Source organism: Thamnophis elegans, chromosome 16, assembly GCF_009769535.1.
Source record: "Thamnophis elegans isolate rThaEle1 chromosome 16, rThaEle1.pri, whole genome shotgun sequence".
In the NCBI taxonomy this organism is placed as follows: Eukaryota; Metazoa; Chordata; class Lepidosauria; order Squamata; family Colubridae; genus Thamnophis; species Thamnophis elegans.
Genome location: NC_045556.1, coordinates 27,027,803 through 27,053,739, shown reverse-complemented (window position 1 = coordinate 27,053,739; position 25,937 = coordinate 27,027,803). Strand labels below are relative to the sequence as shown.

Genomic DNA, 25,937 nt, shown 5'->3' with positions numbered 1-25,937 from the left:
CAGGCATTCAGGGCTTTGTAGAAATAAAAGTTAAAACACAAAAGCTGAATATAAAAATTTAAAGTTCGGGCAGGGGTACTTAAAATGTGACGTTAAATATGACTTAAAACAGGGTCTCCAACCTTGGCCACTTTAAGACTTGTGGACTTCAACTTCCAGAATTCCTCAACCAGCAAGGTCCACAAGTCTTAAAGTGGGCAAGGTTGGCAGCTTTCTGGCTGAGGAATTCTGGGAGTTGAGGTCCACAAGTCTTGGAAGTGGGCAAGGTTGTAGAGCCCTTAAAAGGCAGGGGGGGGGGCTTTCAGGAGGACAGAGCAAGGCCTTGAGGTAATTTCGGTGGGGCTGCAAAGAATGCGCTTAGCAAGGATCAAGTGACCCCTGTAGGTTTTTTAGAATAATCTTTTCTGGTTTTTTTTTTTTATATGCAGGCAGTCCTCGACTTACAACGGTTCCTTTAGGAACCATTCAAAGTTACAACGGCTCTGAAAAATGTGTCCTAGAGACGCGTGCCATAGGTTTGCCTCATGGGTATCGGGTCTCCTACTTGGGCAGGGGTTGGACCAGAAGACTTCCAAGGTCTCTTCCAACTCTGTTAGCCTGTATTCTCTACTTTGCCTTTGCAAAAACAGATAACTTAGACATTTCCAAAGATCCTTAATATTTAGAATAGTATGGCTTTTCCAATTTCTTAGAATAATTCTTTTAGCCACTCCTCCCTCTGGACATGGCTGGTAGAACCGTGATGCCCGAAAGACGATCATATTCCAGAGTTTCCAGATTCAGTGTAACTTTTATATTGTTAACCTTAAGGGATTTCTCCATAAATCTTCTTATTTATAGTACGTTCTATATGTGTGTATAAAAAGTTACCATTTACCGTTCAGAAGAGGCAGTTTCTTCTAAAAGATGGGACCAGTAACACTAAGGAAGCCCATCATAGAATCTGGGAGCAAATCTGGAATAAGCTTATTTTTTTTAAGTAAGGAAGGTGACACTAAATAGTAAGAAAAATTCCTGATGCATTTCTGAGAGACGGTCAAATCTCAGCCAGTTTGACTGAAAGATGCTCAAGGCAGGTGTGAGAAGACCCATTCTGTACCATATGAGCCACGGTGGCACAGTGGTTAGAGTGCAGTACTGCAGGCTCCTTCTGCTGACTGCCGGCTGCCTGAATTTTGACAGTTTGAATCTCACCAGGCTCAAGGTTGACTCAGCCTTCTGTCCTTCCGAGGTGGGTCAAAGGAGGACCCAGATTGTTGGGGGCAAGAGGCTGACTCTGTAAACACTTAGAGAGGGCTGTGAAGCACTGTGAAGCGGTATATAAAGGCTATTGCTATCCTTCCCGTCCTGGTGGTCCTGTCTATATCAATCAAGCCTTTGAGGTTGTAAACCCCTAGAAGGGGGGGTGGGGTTCAGGGATGCTCCCAGTGGGACCTGTTTCCTGAGAGGATTCCCTGTTTGTCTTTGGTTGCAGCTTCCAAAGGCCTCTTGGATGCTGCCCACTTCTGCTACCTGATGGCCCAAGAGAGTTTTGGCGTCTACACCAAGAAGACCACCAAGCTGGTGCTGATCGGTGCAAACCACAGGTGTGTGGAGACCCTTCCAGTTTTCTCCCTCGGGATCGAACTCCCCCCTTGGTTCCTTCCACTTCTCTCACTACAGCGCCTCAGTGGCTTAGTGGTTAGAGTGCAGTACTGCAGGCTCCTTCTGACTGCCGGCTGCCTGCATTTTGGCAGTTCAAATCTCACCAGGCTCCAGGTTGACTCAGCCTTCCATCCTTCCGAGGTGGGAAAAATGAGGACCCAGATTGTTGGGGGCAAATGGCTGACTCTGTAAACCGCTTAGAGAGGGCCAGAAAGTACTATGAAGCGGTATATAACTCTAAGGGCTATTGCTACAGAGCTGGGACGCTGCTTCTCCAGAGGAGCCCAGGCGCTTGTTGGCCACCTTGGCCAGACGTTGCTGCCCTGCAGTTCCTGCAGTTCCATTTGTATCTCAGGTATTTGCACCACGCAGCCTCGTTTGCGTGGCAGAGATGCAGAGGGCTTGGTGCAGCTCTGGGTGTTCTCTCCCACTGCTGTATAGAGAGGCTGGCACATCAAAAGCAGCTCTATTGATAGGCACGGAACGGGATACATGTCACTGGGGCTTGCCAAGCCTTCAGCAGGGTGCGCTTTCATGTTTTAATTAGGAATTCCAGCAAAGGACTCCGGGGCCTCTGTTGTAAACTTATGAAAGGAGGGTTGCTTGCTCCCCCACCCCCAAGTCCTTTGAGGGGCAAAGCTAAACCCACTCCCTTCTTTTCAACGGCTCCAGACAGACTCACAGTGCTGCTTCAGAAGCTGTTATGGGCCATTGAAGAAGGGCACCGTTCTCTCTTTTCCCACTCTTAGCTTGCCTTTTCTGAAGTTTGCCAGCAATGAGGCCGTTCAGCGGACAGAGACCTACGAGTACGCGCAGTCCCTGGGGACTCAGCCATGCTGCCTGCCCAACTTCCAGGTTTGCATCCCTTCCTTCCTTCCTTCCTTCCTTCCTTCCTTCCTTCCTTCCTTCCTTCTTTCCTTCTTCCCTCCCTCCCTCCTGCCTTCTTCTCCCTCTTTCTTTCTTTCTTTCTTTCTTTCTTTCTTTTTACAAGTTCCTTATTTTAACATTGAAACGAGTTACAACATTGTTCAAAATACAACTTTAAAATATAACTTGTTTGCTTGCTACAAGGGAGGGGGAAGATCAATTACTATTTCCTCCGGAGTGGCCAGAAAATCTTTAGTTGACTGCAGACAATCATAGTCCCTTGACATGAAAGGTGGTTTTGTAGGCTGCTTGCAAATCTATTGGGCCCGTGTAAGGTCCAGCCTCTCATTCAAGAAAGTAAAGACTCTTGAAGCCTTAGCATTTCAAAAGGAACCTTTTATTGAACTGGAGTGATAGCAAGACGAAAGAAAAGCAGACTCTGAATTCCCTCAGGCAAGTTAGGATAGAGGAAGTAGGAACCCCTCCCTTCAGTTCAGTGTGGATTGAGCCAATCCGCAGATGTGGAGGTTTCTGTAACGGCTGTCCTGAGAACTTGATAAGGAAACTTTCTAGGGGTCATCTTCTGCCAGCTTTCACGCCATACAACCCACGTGGCCCCTCCCTCCCTTTTCAGTCCCCAAAAGGTGAGAAAATCTCAGAGCACCTAGGTGCCAGGATAAAGGTTATAAATCAGTAGGGTATGGGCTGTGAAAGGGATAGGGAAGAAAGTACTGTATTTTTCAGACTATAAGACGCACCGGAGTATAAGACGCACCATGATTTTGAAGAGGTGAATTTAAAAAAAAGTTTTTGCACTCTGCAGGCCTCCCAAACCCTTTGTATGCCTTGTTTTCTGCAAAAAAAAAAAAAAAGAGGGGGGCATGCAGAGCTTTGGGACGCTTGTAGAGTGCTCCTAGGGGATTGAGGGGGGCAAAAATGAGCAAAAAATGTTTTTGCCCTCTCCAGCCCCCACAAGCACTTTGCAAACCTCCCAAACCCTCTGCATGTCCATTTTTGCAAAGGGGGCGGGGTTTTGGTAAGCCAAAAATGCTGTATTCAGTGTATAAGACGCACCTAGATTTTCACCCTCTTTTGGGGGGGGGGGAAGGTGCTTCTTCTACTCTGAAAAATACGCTAATAAATTAAATAATATATCAGTGCCTCGTATCAGGTTTTTTTTGCACAATCTTTAATTCTTAGGGTGACAGAAGAGGAAAATGATTAACTATATGACATGGGAATAAATGTAGTTACAGGTAGGTCTCGACCTACGACCACAATGGAGCCCAACAATTCCTTCATTAAGTGAGTTTTTCCCCATTTTAAACACCTTTGCTGCCACTGTTGTTAAGTGAACCCCTGCAGCTGATAAGTTAGTAACCTGTTCGTTAAGGGACTCTGGTTTCCCCCATTGACTTGCTGGTCAGAAGGTCGCAAAAGGGGATTGCATGACCTTGGGACACAGCGACCGTCATAAATACGAAGCATTTGAATTTTGATCACACGACCATGGGGATGCTGGAAAGGTCGTAACTGTCGAAAATAGTCACAAGTCCCTTTTTTCAGTGAAGTTTTTACTTTGAACATTCACTAAATGAACTGTCATAAGTGGGGGACTGCCTGTAATTACCGCTAAGGAAATGGAAGCGGAAGGCAATGGAGGCTGGCCTTTGATCTGACCCCGTCCTCGGTTGGTATTAACCAGCGTCTCAAAACCTCCTCTGCATTCTCAGGTGTTCAAGTTCCTCTATGCCTGCCGGCTGGCTGAGATGGGGCTCATCGCACAAGCCTTCCACTACTGCGAAGTCATTTCCAAGGCCATCCTTACAAACCCCGGCTGCTATTCGCCGGTTCTTATCAGCCAGGTGATCCAGGTAAGCTAACTCCCCAGCAAGACGGATGACTCACTTGAACCGTCAGGGGAGGGGGAAGCCAGGGACCCCTGTCCTTTTTCTGGGACTCCGGAGCTTGGCAGCTATTTCAGATCACAGCACCCATTTTTCCTGTATACCATCCCTTTTCCCAACCTTCGCTAACTTCGAGCCCTCCAAATATGTAGCGTCACAATTCCTTGGACCGCAGACAATGTCAGGTTATCAGAGTTGGAAGGGACCTTGTAGGTCATCTAGTCCAACCTCCCCACCCCACCCACCACCCAAGGAGGAGACCCCTCACCATTTCTGTCAGATGGCAGCCCAGTCTCTCCTTGGAAGCCTCCAGTGATGAAGCTCCCACAACTTCTGTTCCACTGGTTGATTCTTCCACTGTCAGAAAGTTCCTCCTTATTTCCTGGCTGAATCTCTCCTTGTTCAGTTTCCATCCATTGTTCCTTGTCTGGCCTTCAAAGATGCCTTGGAAAACAGCTTGACCCCCTCCTCTCTGTGGTAGCCCCTCAAATATTGGAAGATGCTTCCCTGTCTCCCCTGGTCCTTCTCTTCCCTAGACCATCCATGCCCAGTTCCTGCAACCGTTCATTGTATGTTTGAGCTAATCATCCTGGTTGCTCTTCTCTGCGCTCTTTCCAGAGTCTCAACCTCTTTTTTGTAGTGTGGGGACCAAAACCGGATGCAGGATTCTAGGTCTTCCTGGTCTTCCTAAGGCCTGATATGCTTTTAATTCCTCATTCTTCATTTTACAGATTTCCTCTCAATTGCGGCTCTTTGACCCTCAGATAAAGGAGAAGCCTGAGCAGGAATTATTTATTGAGCCCAACTGGCTCATTCATCTCCGACACTTAGACGAGCAGATTAAGGTGAGTTTCACCTCCTTTGCAGCAGGTGGATGCTGTTAGGTCCAGCTCCATTCCAGGCTCCCTCTGAGGCGTAGAGATGCCGCTGAGGATAAGTTATCCGGGTTCCTAACTTATCAACTGCAGGGATTCACTTAACTGCAGAGGCAAGAAAGGTTGTAAAATGGAGCAAAACTCTCTTAAGTTGTCACCTAACAACAGAAATTCTGGGCTCAATTATGGTCGTAAGTTGAGAATTCCCTGGACTGATTTTCAAGGCTTCTAAGTGGGAGAGTTCAGGCGGAAGGCAAGACCAGTGAGGTCTCCACGGAGGCTGATGAAATTTGGGATCATTCCGCAGGGTGATTTAACCATAAAAACCTCCAGTGATGGAGCTCCCACAACCTCTGGAGGAGAACCATTCCACTGGTTAATTGTCCTCACTGTTGGGAAGTTTCTCCTTAGTTCCAGGTTGCTTCTCTCCCTGATTGGTTTCCATCCATTGTTTCTTGTCCTATACCCTCAGGTGCTTTGCAAAACAAGTTGATACCCCCCCTTCTTTGTGGCAGCCCCTGAAATATCGGAATACTTATATCATGTCCCCACCCCCCTAATTCTTCTTTTCTCTAGACTAGCCAGACCCAAATCCTGCAGAAGCTCTTCCTATGTTTTAGTCTCCAAGCCTTTGGTCATCTTAGTTGCTCTTCTCTGAATTTTTTCCAAGACTTTTTCCAGGAATAAAGAGCTTAGGCCAGCTAGACTGTCCCCCCCGCCCCCAGGTGGAAATCTGCTACAAATCCCCTACTTGAATTCCCAAAAGCCTTGCAATAATGTGTGTGTGTGTGTTATGCCTGGGGCTGGGCAGTGGCGTCGAATGGCTGGTCTTAGCTGAAAGCGTCCATTGGCTCCCATCTTGTTGCAGGAGAGCTGCTTCGGCTGCAGCCTAGGGCGATTCACACCCCAGCAGTACTCCTCCAGCACGCCGAGCTCGGAGCACGACCACCCCAGTCAGAATGAAGGCCTGGGAAGCGGCCTAGAAGTGAGCTCCAACAACCCGTTGTTGGCCTCCCTGCTGCCCAACATGGTCCAGCCCGGGCAGAAGGTGCACTTGATGCCTTCAGGTGGGTGCAGGGCTTGCGGGAGGCTCCCCTTCGTGGCCTGAAAACGTGGAAAGCATGGGAACCAAATGCCAGGCAGTCTTGTGGGAGGTAGAGGCTGCCCATGTATTAGGAAGCATCCCACTTGCTCCTTTGATGGGGGCCAAGCAACCGGCTGTGTGAATGAAGGATGCTGGCTGCTCTGAGGCCACCTGCAGCCTTCACTGGCTGCCCTCCTCTTCTGACCTTAATTGTGTGTGTTCTCCTGATACAATAAACACACACAATTAAGTCCAAAACCCCTCTTTTTATTTCAAAAGTTGTGAATTATATTCATTCACAGCCCATAATGAGTTCCAAATAGTAGTAAAGAGTTCTGCAGCAGTCTGCCAAAGTCCTTCGGGATAAGGCTGATATGGTCACACGGAGCAAAGAGTCTAAACGTATTTCCAGAAGGTAAACTGACCAGCATGAACCAAGTTGTTCCCTGCAAAGGCTCACGTGCCTTTACTTCTCCTTTATGTCCTATGAGAGGGGCCAATCACCTCCAAACTTTACTGCCGAATCGTCCCTTCTCTTTTAACTGTTCTTGACTTGTGGCAGCTCTGTGCATGCGCGCATTGGAAGCAGGGAGAGCCTGTTCCTCTCCCTCGTTGCTGTCCCACTCTGGAGGCAGCACATAACTCCCAGATGGCCCTGGCCCCCCCTCTGCCTCTGACACAGAGCCCTCGTCAGAGCCTTCCCCAGACTCCAGGACTGGCCCAGGTTCCTCCCCAACCTTCTCACTGTCAGCCTCTGCTGTGAGCTCTGCAAGCCGCTGGTGGACCACAACACTTCCAGACTCCTCCTGCTCCTGTGCCAGACAGAATGAGCAGTCAGGCTCATTCTGGATTCTTGCTTATTACAGGATGCAAACTCTGTTCTCTTTCCATCCTTTCTCTAGCTCCTCCTACCATCCTGGAGGGCTCAGCGGCTCTGACCCTCCCTTCCCAACCGGAGCCTGCCGCTACAGTTCCTTTCTACTCTGGGGTACCCACCTCGATGGGCCCGGGACCTGGCTCCCTGAACCCCTACGGAGCCGAGTTGAACCCCACGTACGGGGTGCCAGCGGTGCTGCCAGCAGGACTACCTCCTCAGGGCCCCGAGCTGCCACCACACGAGGGGACTCAGCATGAAGCAGGTTCGCCTGGGCAGGGAATGGGTGGGGAAGAATCGGCCAGCAAACTTCCTTCTCCAGAGCCCCTGTGGAGCCTGCAGTTTGTCTGCAAAATTTCTAAGGAATTGCAAGTCAGAGAGGAGATGGAAAGGGAAGGGATCCGGCCATGGCTTTTGCCATTTAAAAAGCATGTTTAGGATCCCATCCTCCTTGGGGAATTCAGCAGGGAAGCTTCACCATATTTCTCCTTGCCTTTGTTGGCCCTTGGAGGCTCCCTCTCATTGTAGTCCCATCTCTGATAGAGAAGTAGAGGTATTAGCTGGGAGTAGCTCCTAAATCAAGGGTGTCAAACAGAAGACCCACAGGCCGGATCCGGCCCATGGGGCCATCCTGGAAAATGTGAGGGGCCGGCCCGCCTCGCTTCTGCCCAGACTACCCAATACAAAGAGGAAACATATCCAGCAGTTTGGGGAGTGGTGTCAAGCTGGCCACGCCCACTCAGTCGGCCACACTCAGGGAGAGCATCAAGTTGGCCATGCCCACCCAGTTGGCCATGCCTGCCCGACCCCCGCAAGGTCAACCACAGCCCTGATGTATCCCTCAATGAAATTGAGTTTGACACCCCTGTCTTGGATGGACCTGCCCACGTGGTATCACCAAGCCCCACAGGGATTTATTCATTCATTCATCCGTCTATCATAGCCACTCATCTCACAGGCAGGTGGCTCTTCTCCCCCTCATTGGGGAGAACGAAGTTTACCTGCCCTTCCCTCTTTCTCTTTTTGCATGGTCCCAGGGGTGTCTGAACCTCCCGTATGGAAGGCAATTACAAAGTCCGGAGAGGAAGACTTCTACGGGAAGATGGCGATCATGGTATTGGCCAGTTTCTTTCTCTCTCTTTATTAGTGACCGTCATTGTGCGGCCACATTGCGCCCGAGGTCTTGTGGGAAGTTTCCAAGCCTGCCTTGCGTGCTCTGGCTTAATTTGGGCCCGTTCATTCCGGAATGGCCCAATTTGTGAAGAGGTTCTAGAATGACTTTTTCTCTGAGCACTTCAGTAGAAGAAGTCCACGGCCCCCTTGGTCAGCCACATTTTGCCTGCCAAGTGGTGGCGATGGGGCCGATGGCCTTGGGCTTTCTCTAGGGCATGTGCACCACAAGCAGGGCCTCAGGCTGTGAAGGCCAGAGGCTCCGGTGAGCCAGGAGCCGGGCTTCCTGCATCCCTTCCATCTGGAGGTCAGTGGCCAGGAGTGGAATAACCTGGTAAGTAAAGAAGATTCCGCGTATGAGTTCCTGGTTGTCTTTTTCCCCCCTCCCCTTTTCTTTACAACATGACAAATCCACTCCTGGGATTTGAGCCGGTGGGATTTTTGCTGCCCACGGCTGTTTAGGTGTGGTCTTTAAGTCATTTTTTTTTTAAGTCATTTTATTAAGATTTATAGGCCGCCCTTTTCCCTGAGGGGACTCAGGGCGGCTTACAATCAATCAAAGGGAAGGGGGTGCACTATCAAAAACAAACAATATGTGAACAAAAGAAAGAAAATAATAAAAACACAACTTGCATTCAACAGTCAACACTCGGGCGGGTAAATTGGGAACCTATCCCCAGACCTGATGGGAGAGCCAGGTCTTGAGGGCTGTGCGGAAGGTCTGGATGGTGGTGAGGGTGCGGATCTCGACGGGGAGGTCGTTCCACAGGGTCGGAGCTGCAACAGAAAAGGCTCTCCTCCGTGTAGTCGCCAGTCGACATTGACTGGCAGATGGAGTGCGGAGGAGGCCCAGTCTGTGCGATCTAATCGGTCGAAGGGAGGTGATCGGCAGAAGGCGGTCTCTCAAGTACCCAGATCCACTACCATGGAGTGCTTTAAAGGTGGTCATCAATACCCTGAAGCGCACCCGGAGATCGACAGGTAGCCAGTGCAGCTCACGGAGGATGGGTGTAACGTGGGCGAACCGCGGTGCGCCCACTATCACTCGCGCGGCTGCATTCTGGACTAACTGCAGTCGCCGGATGCACTTCAAGGGCAACCCCATGTAGAGCCCATTGCAGTATTCCAGCCTAGAGATCACAAGGGCTCGAGTGACTGTTGCGAGGGCCTCCCGGCTGTTGCTGCTTGTTCAGGTGTGCTGACTTTGTTTCCGTCCAGGGCCCAGGCCGACGATCCCGATCGACCTCCCAGTCTTCAGCCCACATGGTATGCCCCTGAAACTGATTTGCTGCCACGCAAATCTCTCTCTCTCCCCCCCTCTCCATCTCCCTCTCTCCCTCTCTCTCTTGCAACTTGCAACTTTATTGAAGACGTCTCTTCTTAAACTTTCCGAAAAACTGAACTTGGTTGTTATGTCGCAACAGGGCGTTGGGCGGCGGTCTCGGACCACCTCGGAGTCTTCGGTGCATTCGATTGGCCGGGAGAGGCGAAACTCAGCCTCCAAGCAGCCTTCCCCACCTCCACCCTCGATCCCCGAAAGGAAGAAAACCCCCGAAGAAGGCAAGAAGGAGCTGGCACTTCAAAAAGTGAGCCACAAATGCTTAAAACTCTAAGCAGAAACACTTAGCTGCCTCCCACCGGAGAGAATTTGCACTTCCTGGCTTGGCTCCGATGCCTTGGCCAACCTTGGCAAAACTTTCTGGAGGCCTCCATCTCTCCTTTCCCCCACCCCCACAAGTTTAGCACTTCCTCCTTCAAACTTATTTATTTATTTACTAGAAAATTTATATTGCCGCCTATTCACACGAGGTCTATAAAAACATCATATATTAAAAAAATAAAAGAAAATAATCAAATAATAAATTAATAAAATAATACAATAGCCCAGCTCATCCCTCACCCTGACGACAACACCTCACATGAGCCATTGAATGGGCTCCATCCTGCTCTGGGTTCCCCAGGCCTGCTGGCAGAACCAGGTTTTCAACGCCTTCTGGAAAAGTGCTAGAGTGGGGGCCATTCTAATCTCGGGGGGGGGGAATTATGTTCCAGAGAGAGAGAGAGAGAGAGAGAGAGAGAGGGAGCCACCATGAAGAAGGCCCTTCTTCTGGGTGCCACCAGCCATATCGCCCACAATTTCCCCCGCTCTGGTCAGTCGGATAGATGTGACGGGCAAGAGCCGGTCCCTCAGATAATCTGGTCCCAAACCATGAAGGGCTTTATAGGTGACAATCGGCATCTTGAATTGCATCTGGAAGCAAACTGGCAACCAATGCAGCTCCTGCAGGAGAGGTGACACGGGTGCACACCGAGGCCTGTACAAAACCGCTGCATTTTGCACCAAACTTAAAGTCATAATTTGCTCTGGAATCTCCCTGGGTTGGGGGATGGGAGAGAGGAACACATTGTATTAAAAGAAAGTATAAGTGCATTTTTCCTCCCTCAGAGCGGTGGCAACTGGTTTAGATGGCTAATGGGGAAAAGCAAAAATGAAGCTCACCTTCCTGATGATAAGAACAAGTCGGTAAGAAAACCCTTCACCCTCCACTGGCATTCTTGGGCATTGTTTTCTTCCTTTTAATACTCCGTTCCCAACTGTAGCATTTGGCCTTGGGACCTTTAAAAACAAACACGAATTTATTTTTTTTCACTTTTTTAAATTTCAAATGGCACCAATTCCAGTCTCAGGGGGAAAAAACGTTCAGGATTGGCAAAGAAAGTTAGAAAAACGCTTCTACAGAGTGGCAAATGTAGACACTGGCACTGGGATTTCTATCAGAGAGGCAAACATGATGCAAAACTATCCTTAACAAGAACTAGTTCATTTATTTATTAAATTTGTATGCAGCCCTTGGTGGCTTCCGATACCAGAACTAACAAAATAAAATGATTATGGGTTTAAAACATAGGGCATTAAAAGGTAAAACATTAAAATTAATATTAAAGGGGATAAAAAGAATCCATGAGTGGAATAGAACATGTTAGCAACCATTTATGCGGGCAGCTTATAGAGAATGTAGCAAAATCTCCCCAGGGAGATTTGTAGTTGTCTGAGTGAAATCAGGCTTAACAGCAGTGACTATGTGTGGCGGGAGCCAAAAAAGCCAATGCAATGCTATGCTGCATTAATATAGGGATACAATTAAGATCAAGGGAGGTACTAATACCACTCTGTAAAGCCTTGGTAAGGCCACCCTTGGAATACTGCATCCAGTTTTGGTCACCACACTATAAAAAAAAAGGTTGAGACTCTGGAAAGAGTGCAGAGAAGAGCAACCAGGATGATGAGGGGACTGGAGGCTCAAACATAGGATGAACGGTTGCAGGAACTGGGCATGGCTGGTCTAGGGAAGTGAAGGACCAGGGGAGACAGGAGAGCATCTTCCAATATTGGAGGGTCTGCCCCAGAGAGGAGTTGGGGGTCAAGCCGTTTTCCAAAGCACCTGAAGGCCAGACAAGGAATAATGGATGGAAACTGACCAAGGAGAGATTCAGCCTGGAAATAAGGAGAGATTTTCTGTCAGGGAGGACAATTGACCAGTGGAACAGAAGTTGCCTCCAGAGGTTGTGGGACCTTCATCACTAGAAGCTTTCAGTGGGCTGCCATTTATCAGAAATGGGGTAGGATCTCCTGCTTGGGCAGGGGGTTGGACTAGATGACCTACAAGGTCCCTTCCAACTCTCTTAATCTGTATCTGCCTGCCAATATTAGTTGGTTGACCAATATTTGGTGGGTCTCTATGATTTCTAGGAAAAAGGTTAGGAGACTAATAAAATAATAGATGAAAGGACTCAAATCAGTACAGCGATAATCTTCAGTGTTCACTATAAAGCATAAACTATTCTAGGTTGTGGCCAGAGAGTTTAGACAAACAAACAAGGGAAATTAGAAAACGTGTCCCTAGAACATTTCCCATAATATATTTACTTCTGCTTGGTTAGGGTTTTTTTTTGTTTTGTTTTGTTTTTGAAATTCTGTTATCTAACGTAGACTGTTTCCCTTTGTATTTGTTTATTCTAACAATCCTAAATGTGTTTGAATAGAAAACACAGATGCTGGTTTAGCCGGCTGAATCTGGCTCCTCTCGTAAAGCTTCTTTTATCCATCTACAGATTGTTTGGGATGAAAAAAAACAGCGGTGGATCAACCTGGATGAACCGGAAGAGGAAGTAAGTGTGGCTGCCAGTTCAGGAATGAATATCAACGTATCAAATGGGAATTGAGATGGCATCACCCACGAGCACAACGCACGCCATACTCCAAGTCCCTTGCTCTACACACACACCACCACCACCATCATCATCATCAAGGGATGGAAAAGCAGCTGCATTCCTGGGAGGGTCTTCTACTTTCTTTGCTCTTCTAGCCTGCTTGGTTTTTTCCATCCCTTCGTCCCCCATGCCTGAGGGGCTCTTGCAAAAGCCGTCTCGTGGTTTCCGGCAGTCCCAACACCAAACATAACAGACAACTATTGTTGAACTGACTGTTGTTGTTGTTGTTGAACTGTCAGTGAGAACAATTAACCAGTGGAAGAACTTGCCTCCAGAAGTTGGGAATGCTCCAACTCTGGAGGTTTTTAAGAAGATGTTGGACAACCATTTGTCTGAAATGGTGTAGGGTTTCCTGCCAAGCAGGGGGTTGGACTAGAAGACCTCCAAGGTCCCTTCCAACTCCGTTACTCTATTTCTATTAACTCTGTTAGGAAAGGGAAAGCTGTCAGCTAAGAGATTTGCATTTCACTGACTGTTTTTTTCCTCCATCTCCCCCTCTCCCCATCTCTCTTTAGACCAAGCCCCCTCCCCCTCCCCCCACAGGATTTCCTCAGGCTGCTCCCTCTGGATTAGCAGGACCTCCCAATGCTTCCGTCAACATGTTCTCGAGGAGAGCAGGTATCTGATACAGTTGGAAAACCTATCCTGGACCTGAGAGGTGGGGGGAGGCAGGGGGCCCATTGTTCTCTCCCTTCCTTGGCTGGCTTGTTCAGATGGCAAGCAGCAAGGGACGAGAGTATTGCGCAGAGTGCTTAAATTTGGCCCGCAGAGCCAGTCTGGAAATAGCAAAGGACCGGCCCGCGTTGCCTGTGTTAGTGAAAAAGGGGGTGACACCCCCCCCACGCATGGCTCCCCCAAGCCCCATTTTTGCTGGCAGAGGGCTATCAAAGCAAATTAAAAAACAAAGCAAAAGGATAAATGTTTCCCCTTTTGCATTTGAACATGCAAGAAGAGACAGGAAAGGAGAAAGAGGAAAGACAAAGAAAAAGAAGGAAAAATGGGAAGAGAGCAAGGAAGGAAAAATAAGGAAAGAGGGGAAGGAAGAAGAAATTAGAATGAAGGGAAGGAAGGAAGGGCAAATAGCACTTAGACCTATATACCGCTTCACAGTGCTTTACAGCCCTCTCTTGTAAACCGCTTAGGTTTACAGTCAGCCTCTTGCCCCCAATGATCTGGCTCCTCATTTTACCCACCTCAGAAGGACAGAAGGCTGAGTCAACCTTGAGCCTGGTGAGATTCAAACTGGCAAATTGCAGGCAGCAGAAGGAGCCTGCAGTACCTCACTCTAACCACTGTGCCACCGTAATCTTTGATAGGCAGAAGTCTATCCTGGCTCCGCCGGAGAGCTTTTAGCAATAGCAATAGCAGTTAGACTTATATACCGCTTCATAGGGCTTACAGCCCTCTCTAAGTGGTTTACAGAGAGTCAGCATATTGCTCCCACAGTCTGGGTCCTCATTTTACCCATCTCGGAAGGATGGAAGGCTGAGTCAGCCTTGAGCCGGTGAGATTAGAACCGCTGAACTGCAGATAACAGTCAGCTGAAGTGGCCTGCAGTACTGCACCCTAACCACTGCGCCACCTCGGCATAGCAGCTGCCCACGGGTTCTTGCGGTCATGAAATTGGTCCCTTGTTCCCTGCTGTGCTTCTTCCCTTTCTTCCTCGGTCTCTGGAATGAGCTTTTCCCCCTCTGCCCCTTTTGTCCCTTCCCAGCAGGAAGTAAAGTTCGCTATGTGGACATTCTGAACCCAGGCAAAGCCAAGTCCCCCGTTCCTGCTCCAGCTCCAGCTGACCTCTTTGCTCCCTTGGCCCCGATGCCCATCCCTGCCAACATGTTTGTACCCAACTCAGGTGAGTCAAAGGCAGGTGAGAAGAAGGCAAGCAGGAGCCGCACTCCGGAGCTCACCCGCCTCCCTTCCCGGCTGCTTTTTCTTCTGCTTCCCTTGCCAAAGAAGAGGGAAGGGGGGGCTGTTGGCTGAATGTAGTTGAAAAGCTTTTGCTAAGGAAAATATAAGATTGGGATTTGAGTGAATGAATTGGTGGAAGTATTAGATAGGCCTCCTCTTGTCAAAGAGCTTAGATTGTAAATATTCTGTTTAGATCAGGGCTGTCAAGCTAGATTTCTTTGAGGGCCGGATCAGCATTAGAGTCTCAGGCCTGGAAGGCATCTTTTGGTGTTACGCTTAAATGACAAATGGCATTTTTTGTGTGTGAAACACTGTTTTAAAAACTGATTTGATTCCACAACTTTGGAATGTAATTCAGAATAACTCGGAAGCCTTTAACTTGAGGACAAGTTTCCCCTAAAGCCAGCCAGAGACCCCCCCATGGAAGAGAATGCCCATTTCAAGCTTGGCTTTTCTTCCATGGAAAACCCTATGCAGATGCCTGGGATGGAGGGAAAGGACGGAAAGCTTGTTCTTTAAAAAAAAAAAAACCACCCTGTGACCTCTTCATACAGTTCCTGAAGAGCAGACACCGCTGGAGGGTGGAGTGGCTCAAGACCAGGTGACCCCCGGCAACGACACCAACCCCCCCGAGTCAACGGGAGAAGTTCCAGTAAGTTGGAGTGGGCAATGTTCTTTCCTTTTAGAGATGTGGAGCCTTTGAGCCCAGAACCCCTGAATGCGGCAGCTGGGCTTCTCGGACCCCACTCAGACGCCCCCCTGGCTGTTTCTGTAACATCAGTTCTATAACTATTTGGTCTTCTAGAAATATATTAATGTGTCAAAGCAAAAAAGTTAAGGCTGGAGTGTGTGTATCTTGTACTCTTCTAGAAAGAGGTGGAAGTCAATGCCCCCTTTTCTCTTTCCCCTTGCATTTCCCCCACCCCTTTTCCCGTTCCCTTTCCCACCCTTCATTTCCTATTTTCTTTTATTTTCTTTCTTTTTGCTATTTTATATAATAAAATAAAAATGATTTTTTTAAAAAAGCCTTCCTGCTTGGGAATTCGGAGGTTGGATGCCAGTGAAAGACTGTGGGCTGGGCAGGGGTTGTGCCTGGGTGAGGGAAGGGAGAACAGCAAAATGGGTGAAAGGTATAAGAATAAGAAGAAACATATACTGCAGTCCTCGGCTTACGGCCACCGGGGAGCAGAATTTCTGTTGTAAGTCATGGAAGTCATAAACTGAGCCATCATGGAAGTGAACCTGATTTGTGGCCATTTTCTCCACCGTTATTAAACGCATCCAGCTTCCCCAGTTGATGCTTTTGTCAGAAACTGGCTGGGTGGGTCACCCATCACAATCATGTCTCTTACAAGACGCTGCAGCCCGTTGTAAATGCGAGCCAGGTGCCAACTGTCTGCATTGCAATGATGGGGCTGTGGGGCAGGTATGGCAGGTGTAAGTGCAACAGCAACTGGCTTATCGCTTTTTCTGAGGCGTCATAATTTTGCACTGTAGTTAAATAGTCATAAATCAAGGTCTACCTGGCGTGAATTATTGCATTGATTCTTCTCTGACCTCTCCTCATGATGGAGAGCTTTAACAATAACATGAGGACTTTCGGATTTCATAAAATGTTCATGCCAATGTTTAGCTGTGGATAATTTCAATTGGATTCTCTTGGTGTTCTGACCTAGGCTTCCCAAAAGCACAAAGCCGACTCCTCATCCCGATAAAACCCCTTTTATTTAGGTTAAAGATAATTCCTCTCCAACAAAGCCTTTCCAGAGATTTCACAGCTACAGACCTTTCTCAGGCTTGGAGAGCTGCCAGGCCGATATCTTCCAAACTCCACGCTGTAGCAGCAATTACTTGGCTAGAAGTCAGGAACAGATCTTCACCCGAATGAATTGAACTCATTGTCTCCTGCAAACTCCTCTCCCCTTTTGCTCCTCTTTTATTCCCTCTGGGAGGGGCCATTCAATGTCCACCTGTGCCTTTACTCCTGAGTCGGCCCTTGTTCCTTAGCTGTTCCCTTCTCCTGGAAGCTCTGCACATGTGCACACTGGGAACAGGCTCCAGCTGTTCTTCTGCCCCACTGATGTCTGAGTCTGAAAGCAGCTGATAACTGTCGGACGGCCCTGGCTCCCTCTCTGCCTCCAACGCAGAGCCCTCACCAGAGCCTTCCCCAGACTCCAGGACTGGCCCAGGTTCCTCCCCAACCTCCTCACTGTCTGAGTCGGCCACCAGATCCGCTGGTGGGCCGCAACACTTGGGTCCATGGTTCATGTCTTCCTTTCTTTTCTCTTTCAGTGCTTAAATTCTGCTGCATTTCCACCTGGGCCTGAATTTCCTGCACCATATCCGGGGGACACCCAGACTGGAGAGGTAGGCGCCCCTTGCTGGGTTAGCTATTCTGAGCCTTTGAGGCACCTGCGAGGTGCTTCAAGGCCCACCTTTGCAACAGAAAATGGCAGGTAACAAGCTCAGGTGCTGAAAGGCCATTGGAAACAGGAAGAGTGGGACCGGAAGGAGGTAAAGGTACAGCAAGGTTCGGCTTGGCAATCTGCATCTGGGAACGGAAGATGCAGTCGCCGTTTCTGAAGAGGCCCATCCATTCCGAGGAGCCTCCCTTCCTCCGTTGAACGTGATTTGTGCATGGGTTTGGTTTTTGTGAAGTGCCATGAAAATGCCAGACTCTTGAAATCCAACCCGAGGCCTTGAGTTGCATCCAAGATGTTCGTAACCCAGAAAGTGCCTTTTTAAAAACAAACAATCCCCAAAGCTAACTTGCATATAGCAATATGTATAATTTAACCTTTGGCCCTGGGACCCTTCCCCCTCCCCCTCCCCCTTTGATACGAACAAAAGTTTAACGGAGAGTTGCAGGCAGTGGCTGGCATGGTGACTTTATTAGAGATTTTTTAGAGATTTTATTAATATTTGTAGGCCGCCCTTTTCCCTGAGGGGACTCAGGGCGGCTCACATAAAATCGGGGAAGGGGAGATACAGACATTAAGATAAGACATATAATAAAATAATAAACAACATACATTCATCATTCGGGAGGGGAACTATCCTTGTCCCCAGGCCTGACGGGCGAGCCAGTTCTTCAAGGCTGTGCGGAAGGCCTGGACGGTGGCGAGGGTGCGAATCTCTACGGGGAGCTCGTTCCAAAGGGTCGGGGCTACTACTGAGAAGGCCCTCCTCCTTGTAGTTGCCAGCCGACACTGGCTGGCCGATGGTATACGGAGGAGGCCTAATCTATGTGATCTTATTGGTCGCAGGGATGTAATTGGCAGAAGGCGGTCTCTCAAGTATCCAGATCCACTGCCATGTAGGGCTTTATGGGTGACTAATAGCACCTTGAAGCGCATCCGGAGATCGACAGGTAGCCAGCGCAGCTCGCGGAGGATAGGTGTTATGCGGGTGAACCGAGGTGCACCCACAATCACTCGCGCGGCCGCATTCTGTACTAGCTGAAGTCGCCGGATGCTCTTCAAGGGCAGCCCCATGTAGAGCACGTTGCAGTATTCCAGCCTAGAGGTCACAAGGGCCCGGGTGACTGTTGTGAGAGCCTCCCGATTCAGGTAGGGTCGCAACTGGCGCACCAGGCGAACCTGGGCGAATGCCCCCCTGGTCACAGCCATTAAATGGTGGTCAAACGATAGCTGTGAGTCCAGGAGGACTCCCAAGTTGCGAACCCTCTCTGAGGGGTGTAGAATTTGACCCCCCAGCCTGAGTGATGGAATATTGGTCGAATCTCTGGGAGGGAAACACAACAGCCACTCGGTCTTTTCTGGGTTGAGCACGAGCTTGTTAACCCTCATCCAGTCCATAACAGCTTCGAGGCCGCGGTTCATCACGTCTGCCGCTTCATTGAGTTGGCACGGGGCGGACAGATACAGTTGAGTATCGTCCGCATATTGATGGTATCTAATCCCGTGCCTGCGAATGATCTCACCCAGCGGTTTCATGTAGATGTTGAATAGTAGGGGGGATAAGACCGAGCCCTGAGGCACCCCATAAGTTAGGGGCCTAGGGGACGATCTCTGCCCCCCCACTAACACCGACTGCGACCTGTCCGAGAGGTAGGAGGAGAACCACCGCAACACGGCGCCTCCCACTCCCACCTCCCGCAGTCGTCGCAGAAGGATACCATGGTCGATGGTATCGAAAGCCGCTGAGAGGTCGAGGAGAACCAGGATGGAGGAATGTCCTCCATCTCTGGCCCTCCAGAGATCATCGATCAATGCGACCAAAGCGGTTTCTGTGCTGTAACCGGGTCTGAAGCCTGACTGGAAGGGGTCTAGATAGTTTGCTTCCTCCAAGGACCGCTGGAGCTGGAAGGCCACCACCTTCTCAACAACCTTCCCCAGAAAGGGGAGGTTGGAGACTGGACGATAATTATTAAGGATAGCTGGATCCAAAGATGGCTTCTTCAGGAGGGGTCTCACCACCGCCGCTTTCAGTGCGGCGGGGAAGTTCCCCTCCCGAAGTGAGGCGGTGACAACCGCCTGGATCCAGCCTCGTGTCACCTCACTGCAGTTAGTAACTAACCATGAGGGACACGGATCCAGTACACAGGTGGAGGTACTTACAGCCCTCATGGCCTTGTCCACATCCCCGGGGGTAACGTCTTGAAACTCAACCCAGAGTTGTTCAAATTGATCCTCCTGTGCCTCGGCTGGAGCTGCAGGGGTGGAGTCCAAGTCCGACCGAAACCGAGCAATTTTGTCCGCTAAGAATTGGGCATACTCTTCGGCTCTGCCCTGCAAGGGTTCCCCCGCTTCCCTTTTGTTCAGTAGGGAGCGGGTTATCCTAAACAGGGCGGCCGGGCGGGACTCAGCGGACGCAACCAAGGTGGCTATATGGGATCTTTTTGCAGCCCTAAGTGCCCTGGTGTATTCCTTGGTGCAGGTGGTTACCATTGCTCGGTTCGCTTCGGACTTATCGGACCTCCAACGGTGCTCTAGGCATCTCCTCCGGCGCTTCATCTCCCGGAGTTCCTCGGTGAACCAAGGAGGTCTCCGGGATCCGCCGCCTCGGAGGGGCCGCAGTGGCGCAATCCGGTCGAGGGTCTCCGATGCTGCCGAGTGCCACGCAGCAACCAGAGTCTCCACCGGACTGTGGGCGAAAGTGTCAGGAATAACCCCAAGCTCTGTCTGGAACCTTGACGGTTCCATAAGACGCCTGGGGCGGAACCACCTGGTCGGTTCCTCCTCCCTACAGTGGGGGTTTGGTCTCCGAAAGTCGAGCCTCAGTAGGCAGTGGTCTGACCACGACAGGGGTATGATGTCGTTCCCCCTCAGACCAAGATCACAAATCCACTGCTCCGAGAGAAATACAAGGTCAAGCATGTGTCCCGCCGAATGGGTTGGGCCTCGAATTACTTGGGTCAAGCCCATGGTTGTCATGGAAGCCATGAACTCCTGCGCCCCCTCCGAGTTTTCACCGAGCGACGGCAAATTAAAGTCCCCCAGGACCATCAGCCTAGGGAACTCAACTGCCAGCTCGGCTACCGACTCGAGGAGCGAGGGGAGGGCTGCTGCAACGCTGTTGGGAGGCAGGTACGTTAACAGCAGACCCACTTGACCCTTGAGGTCCAACTTTAACAGCAAAGACTCACACCCGACAATCTCCGGAGCAGGGACCCTACGAGGAACTAACGACTCTCGGATAACAGCGGCCACACCCCCACCCCTTCCCTGGGCTCTCGGCTGATGTAGCACCTGAAATCCTTTTTGATTCCCTTTTTTTGTGTGTTGTGTGTCTTTGCTGTTTTGTAGCTTTCGCGCTCTAGTTCAATGAGTTCATTATCCTGTGAAGTCAGCCAGCATTTAAATCAGGTACCTTGGCTGGCCCTCCTCCTCCTCCTCCTCCTCTTCTGTTTTCCTGCTCCTTTTCCCTCCTTCTCCCCATCGTATCTTGTCCCTCGTTCTGCCATCTCCCACTTGCATTTCCATCCAACTAACACCGTAAGGTTGAAGCCTTCTGGCCCCCAAAGAAGGGGAAATGGAGTCCCTGGCTCTTTTTGAGCCAGCTCTCCACTGCTGGGGAAACGTGATTGCTTTTCCATAATGCAGGGTTCATAGTCCAAGCCCCAGCCCCCCACCTCAAAAAAGAGTCAGAGTTGGGGTTTTGTCTAGCCAGCCTGGAATTGGATAGCCAGTGAAAAACAATAGAAAGGGCAAAATGTGCTGAATCAGAATATGTTTTGGTATGATCCTTACAGTTTGATGGGTGAGCTTATCAATAAATCAAAGGTGGGAATCACCACTTTCAGGGCCGAGAGCAGAGGTTGTAATGCAACATCTGGAATCAATAGTACTTCCATACACACAACTCAAAATATGCACTAGGCATGTAGACACACCTTTTGACCTGGAGGTGATGCTCTCGCCTCACAATCAGGAGGCTGTGAGTTCGCTCCTAGTTAGAGGCTGATATTTGTCTCTGGGCACAATGAGAATATATCAGCTGCAAAAACCCCAGGAAAGGCATCTGGCCAGTAAACACACTGCTCCATTCATTTCTCCAGACTCCACCCCATAAGGGACAATGGGGTGAGCACCCCTCATTTCCACTGAGTTACATTCCTTCTTTATCACTACTATTGTGATGCCATGGGTACAGGGCTGGGCTTTCTGGGGAGAAACCGAAGGGAGTGTTTCGGAAGTGTGAATCCTTCTGTACAATTTTTTTCGACATTGACAAGAAATGGGCAATTCTGTCAGCAGGGAGATTGGGGAAGACGGTCCAAAGGGACTTCTGGGGCCACTTGTGCCTTACAGATCACTCACTCGATATCAGGTATCCTATTATATGATGCCATAGGATATGACAGGAGAACTACTCCCAGTGCTTGAGTGGATGTCACAGAGAAGAGGGAATTGACTCATTCCCAAAGCACCAGAGGGCAAGAAGCAACGGGTGGAAGCTCATTAAAGAGAGAGCAGACCGAGGAGTAAATTACCTGTCAGAATGATAAATCAGTGGAATGGCTTGCCTCTTGAAGTTGTGGCTGCTCCATTTCTGGAGGTTTTCAACAACAGGCTGGACAATCATTTGCCTGGGATGGCATAAGCTGTCCTCCCTTTCAGCCCAATTCTATCCCAATTGCTCTATTGCGTCAACAAGTAAAATCACCAGAACAGAAAGTAGCAAATGATGTGTCTTAACAGGCATAAAAGACTCAAGAGCAGAGCCTTCGTTTTTGCTGGAAAATTGCTCAGTGAAAATTTTCTGCTTCTTTTTGGAATCCAAAACATTAAAAAAAATGTTTTGCTGAATGCAAAACACACCTTTTCCATGCTTTGCGACATTCTTCTCCCTGACCGAGACTCACATGCGGATGGAGTTGGTTGGGGGAACACCCTTGTTGCTGTGAGAACACAATCAACATTTTACAACTGCTGCTGACTGGCATTCAGGGGTCAGTCAAAATGGCCTGGTGCTCAGCTGGATTTATGAGAGTTATGAATCTAAAGGCTTACACTTAGGCAAAAAAAAAACCCCAAAAGGACACATGTAGATTGGGTGAAACCAGCCTTAATAGCAGGAACTTTGAGAGGGATCTTGGAGTCTTAGTGGACAACCAGCTAAATAGGAGCCGCTTGTGTGCACCAGCAGCCAAAAAAGCCAACACAATCCCATATTGCATTAACAGAGGAATCAAGATCAAGGGAGGTACTAATACCACTCTATAAAGCTTTAGTAAGGCCACATCTGGAATACGGCATCCAGTTTTGATTACCACACTATAAAAAAGATGTTGGGACTCTAGAAAAAGTGCAGAGAGGAGCAACCAAGATGATTAAGGGACCAGAGGCTAAAACATACAATGAACGGTTGCAGGTACTGGGCATGGCTAGTCTAGTGAAGAGAAGGATCAGGGCAGACAGGATAGCAGTACTCCAATATTGGAAGGGCTTCCCCAGAGTGGAGGGGGTCAACTGTTTTCCAAGACACCCGAAGGCCAGACAGAATAATGGATGAAAACTGATCAAGAAGAGATTCAGCCAGGAAATAAGGATAAATTTTCTAATGGTGAGGACAATTAACCAGTGGAACAGCTTGCCTCTAGATGTGGCAGCTTCATCCCTGAAGGCTTTCAGGATCACTACACTGCCATCTGTCAGAAATAGTGTAGGGTCTCCTACTTGGGAGGGGGTTGGACTAGATGACCTACGAGGTCCCTTCCAACCCTGTTAATCTGAATCTGAAGCCCTCTGGCAGAAACCTCAAAGCAGCCCCCTTTTTCGAGCTTTGGACATTTTAGAAGAGGCTTTCTCAGCCTTGGAGGGAAGTAAGGCACATGGGCAGAATTGGTCTCCGTGTCTTAAGGTCACCAAGGCTGAGAAACTCTTTCTGCCAGGTCCCGTCAGAAGGAACCAAGCACTTTGTACACATCCATCTTTGGGGCTCTGTTGGAAACAATGGGGGGATGCGCCTCTACAGGGACCCCCAGGCAGGCTTATGGCTGGCTGCCCAACCAGTTTGGCATCCTTCGAGCACTTGGCACGGCTAACCTTTCCGCTGCTCCTCTTGCATGTTTCGAGGGCCACCCCCACCCTGCCCCAAGTGAGCCCTTTGGGGCTCATGCATGTGCCTTTGCACTGTGACAGCCTGCACACACCGCTGCTCCTGTCGGTAACACGGAAGCTTCCCTGCGAGTTGGGGGCAGCTGGGTTCTCCTTCCTGTTTTGGCATTTGTGTGTAATACTCTTGCTGCAGTATTGTGGAATCCCTGCTTGACCAAGCCCACCGGGCACGCTTGCCTGACTTTCCCTGGCATCTCAGTGATGGCAAACTTGTCTCCTTGCTTTGTTAGGCAACTTCCGGAGATCCCCCGACTGGTGCTGTCCAGTTCTACAATCCGTCTCAGTTTGCACAGGTATAACCTTCCTCCTCCTGTCCGCAGGTCCTTCCCTCCGATGCAAGTACTGCAAAAGTAGCCTTGTATGGACCCCCTCCATACACCCCACTCCCTGGAACGCTTGGTGTAATGAGCAAAGATTTGCTCCAGCTTGTATTCAATCCTTCGGGGTGGGAAAAGTTTGCTTCAACCATGGATTGGCTAGGAATAGTCTTCTTTTGAGCTTTGAGGATTGGAATTTGATTGGGAACAGAATTGGGAGTTAATGCAAACCTTTTGCTTTGCCTTAAACACAACCCAAGAGGAGGATTTCAAACTCAACAAGAAGTTGTGTCTGCAGGGTTCTTTTGGTCTCCAGCTGTGAGGTTCCCTGATTGATTGAAAACTGTTTTTTGTCTTTCCAGCCTTCTGCAGCTCCGGCTAGCTCCCGACTTGGCAGAATTGGGCAGAGAAAATACCCCACTTTAAAATAGCAACATCCATTCTGTCTCTCCACTGCACAAGAGCCTCCCAAGATGTCCCGGGGTGCCAGTTCCATTTCTCAAATTGAGAATCCACCTGGATGGCTCCCCCACAGAGGCCGTGGCCGACGTCGATTACCAAATGCTCTCCTTGTAACCCAAAGGCTTGGCTGAGGGGGTCAAACGTCAACGGGAGGGAGGACTGGAGAACTTCGGGTTGAGGGGCTGCCTCAACCCGAAGACTCCCTCCCCCTTTTCTCCTCGGCTTTGCTAAAATCCAGCTGCTCCGTCTACGACAAGACTTTTCCCGTGTCACCTTTTAACATTACAGTTTGTGGCCTTAGAGGGATCGGGGCATTGTTTTTATGCATATAAACCACTAAAACTTGGGGTTTATGGCTCATCTGGCACATTAACGGAATTGGTGGGGATTTTCTTTTCCTATCGACTTTCCCTTTGCTCCCAACCTTCGGGGGAGGGAAAATGTAGCTGATCCAAATAAACAGAGAAATGTATAATGAATAGGGGGAAAGAAAGAAAAAAAAAAACCTCTGACTTGTAATCTTAAGATTTCCTTGGAAGTGGATTTTCTTTAGTGCACATGTAGTTTGCGGTCTTAGGCTCCTTGTAAAACGAACTGTAGAGTCCAGAGCGGAAGCTCTTTGTATAGCGTTTCGCATTGTTCTTCTGATAATTCCTCCTGAAAGTGCAATATGGCTCCTTTCTGGAACTCGGATCCCTCCAAGAACTCCGTAACAGCTCAAAAGGGGCTTAGCATTTTATTTTTTTAAACTTGTGGAAGTTCCCCCTTCTTCCATCTCAAGACTTTTCCCCCATGTCCCACTGGCCCAGCTCATAATTTACCTGGCCGTCTCTTTTTTAAAAAACCAATTCAATTAGCAAGTGCAACTAACAAGAGGCGTGAACTGGGTCTCGGGTGGAGTTGCATGAACTCTTCAAAGCTGTCATAGGTTGTGCTAACATCCACGTAAGTCTGATCAGAGACAAGAGGGAACTTATTGTTGGCGCAGTAAAAACCAGTCCAGAAGACCAGTGCTCAGTCCAGAAATACAGAGGGTATTTTTTAACGTTGATGCTTGACTCTGTGGCTTAATTCTACCTATCTGGGTTCTGGAGGGTCTTAAAACACATTTCCAAGGATTCTTGTGGGCGAAGAGTTGTAAAAAAGGAAGGCAGAACCTGTCTCAGCCTCTTCTAGTCATCTTGAATTTGTTCAAGATGTTTTTTTTGTCCCTTTAGATCTCTGCCTCTCTTGAATTTCTCTGTCTCGATGACCACTGAGCATTTTTTCAGATTTCCTCCACCCAGAAGAGCCACTCTCTGTCGTAAATGTTACAAATGACACTGTACATTCTTAAAATAAAATATTTTGCGCATCTGGAGCACTTTCCACACTTTTAACTCGGCCTACGGTTTATTGGGGTTGCCAATTTTACGCAGAAGAAGCTGTTCTAAGAGCCTGCAAGTTTCTGGCACTGCAAACCATCCACCTTCCCTTCTGTTTGGAGAAACCTTTCTTAAGGAGTGGAGTTTGACAAATTCCTGCGCCCATTGGGAGAATCGAAGCTGACTGGATGGTCCCAAAACAGCATGGCAAAACTGTATAAAACATTATGTTCCATCAAGTCGGCATCATCCGCTCAAAGCGACCACCTAGATTTTCTCTGAGAGGGTCTGTTCTCTGAGAGGGTCTGGTCCTTCCAAGCATGCCCCAGTCCATCCCTTTTGCAGCTGGTTGTCCTCTCCTTCCACCTCTTCCAGCTTCTCCAGAGCTGGGTTTTTGTAGCGTGGTTTTTTCCGAGTCGATTTGAGTCAGGTCAACCTCTGGGTTCAGGGTTGATCTATCTGTCTTGGCCCATTTTCTCCAATCCGAGAGTTCAAAAGCATCAGTGTTTCTAGACAGTTATCTGAAATAGTATTAAGTTCTCCAGCTTGAGCAGGGGGCTGGACTAGAAGACCTCCAAGGCCCCTTCAAGCTCATTCCTTCTATTCCGAGT

The 25,937-nt window shown here is 49.1% G+C and overlaps 1 protein-coding gene across 4 annotated transcripts in view; it reads left to right on the top strand.

Annotated features, from left to right (window-relative positions):
• SEC16A (SEC16 homolog A, endoplasmic reticulum export factor) overlaps positions 1–25,341 on the top strand; it is a 63,792-nt gene extending 38,451 nt beyond the window's left edge. Inside the window, exons 15-32 of one of the 4 annotated variants that reach the window (XM_032233580.1) lie at positions 1,475–1,586; positions 2,394–2,499; positions 4,245–4,385; positions 5,150–5,263; positions 6,162–6,360; positions 7,280–7,516; positions 8,289–8,365; positions 9,640–9,687; positions 9,846–10,007; positions 10,868–10,945; positions 12,535–12,591; positions 13,209–13,311; positions 14,411–14,545; positions 15,156–15,253; positions 16,894–16,968; positions 20,370–20,429; positions 23,414–23,476; positions 23,863–25,341. In XM_032233580.1, the coding sequence (XP_032089471.1) occupies positions 1,475–1,586; positions 2,394–2,499; positions 4,245–4,385; positions 5,150–5,263; positions 6,162–6,360; positions 7,280–7,516; positions 8,289–8,365; positions 9,640–9,687; positions 9,846–10,007; positions 10,868–10,945; positions 12,535–12,591; positions 13,209–13,311; positions 14,411–14,545; positions 15,156–15,253; positions 16,894–16,968; positions 20,370–20,429; positions 23,414–23,476; positions 23,863–23,931 (1,934 nt within the window). In that variant the 3' untranslated portion in view covers positions 23,932–25,341. Of the gene's footprint in view, positions 1–1,474; positions 1,587–2,393; positions 2,500–4,244; positions 4,386–5,149; positions 5,264–6,161; positions 6,361–7,279; positions 7,517–8,288; positions 8,366–9,639; positions 9,688–9,845; positions 10,008–10,867; positions 10,946–12,534; positions 12,592–13,208; positions 13,312–14,407; positions 14,546–15,155; positions 15,254–16,893; positions 16,969–20,369; positions 20,430–23,413; positions 23,477–23,862 lie in introns of all 4 variants that reach the window. The other 3 variants (XM_032233579.1, XM_032233581.1, XM_032233582.1) reach the window with 3 other exon arrangements.
• The last annotated feature ends 596 nt before the right edge of the window (positions 25,342–25,937 follow it).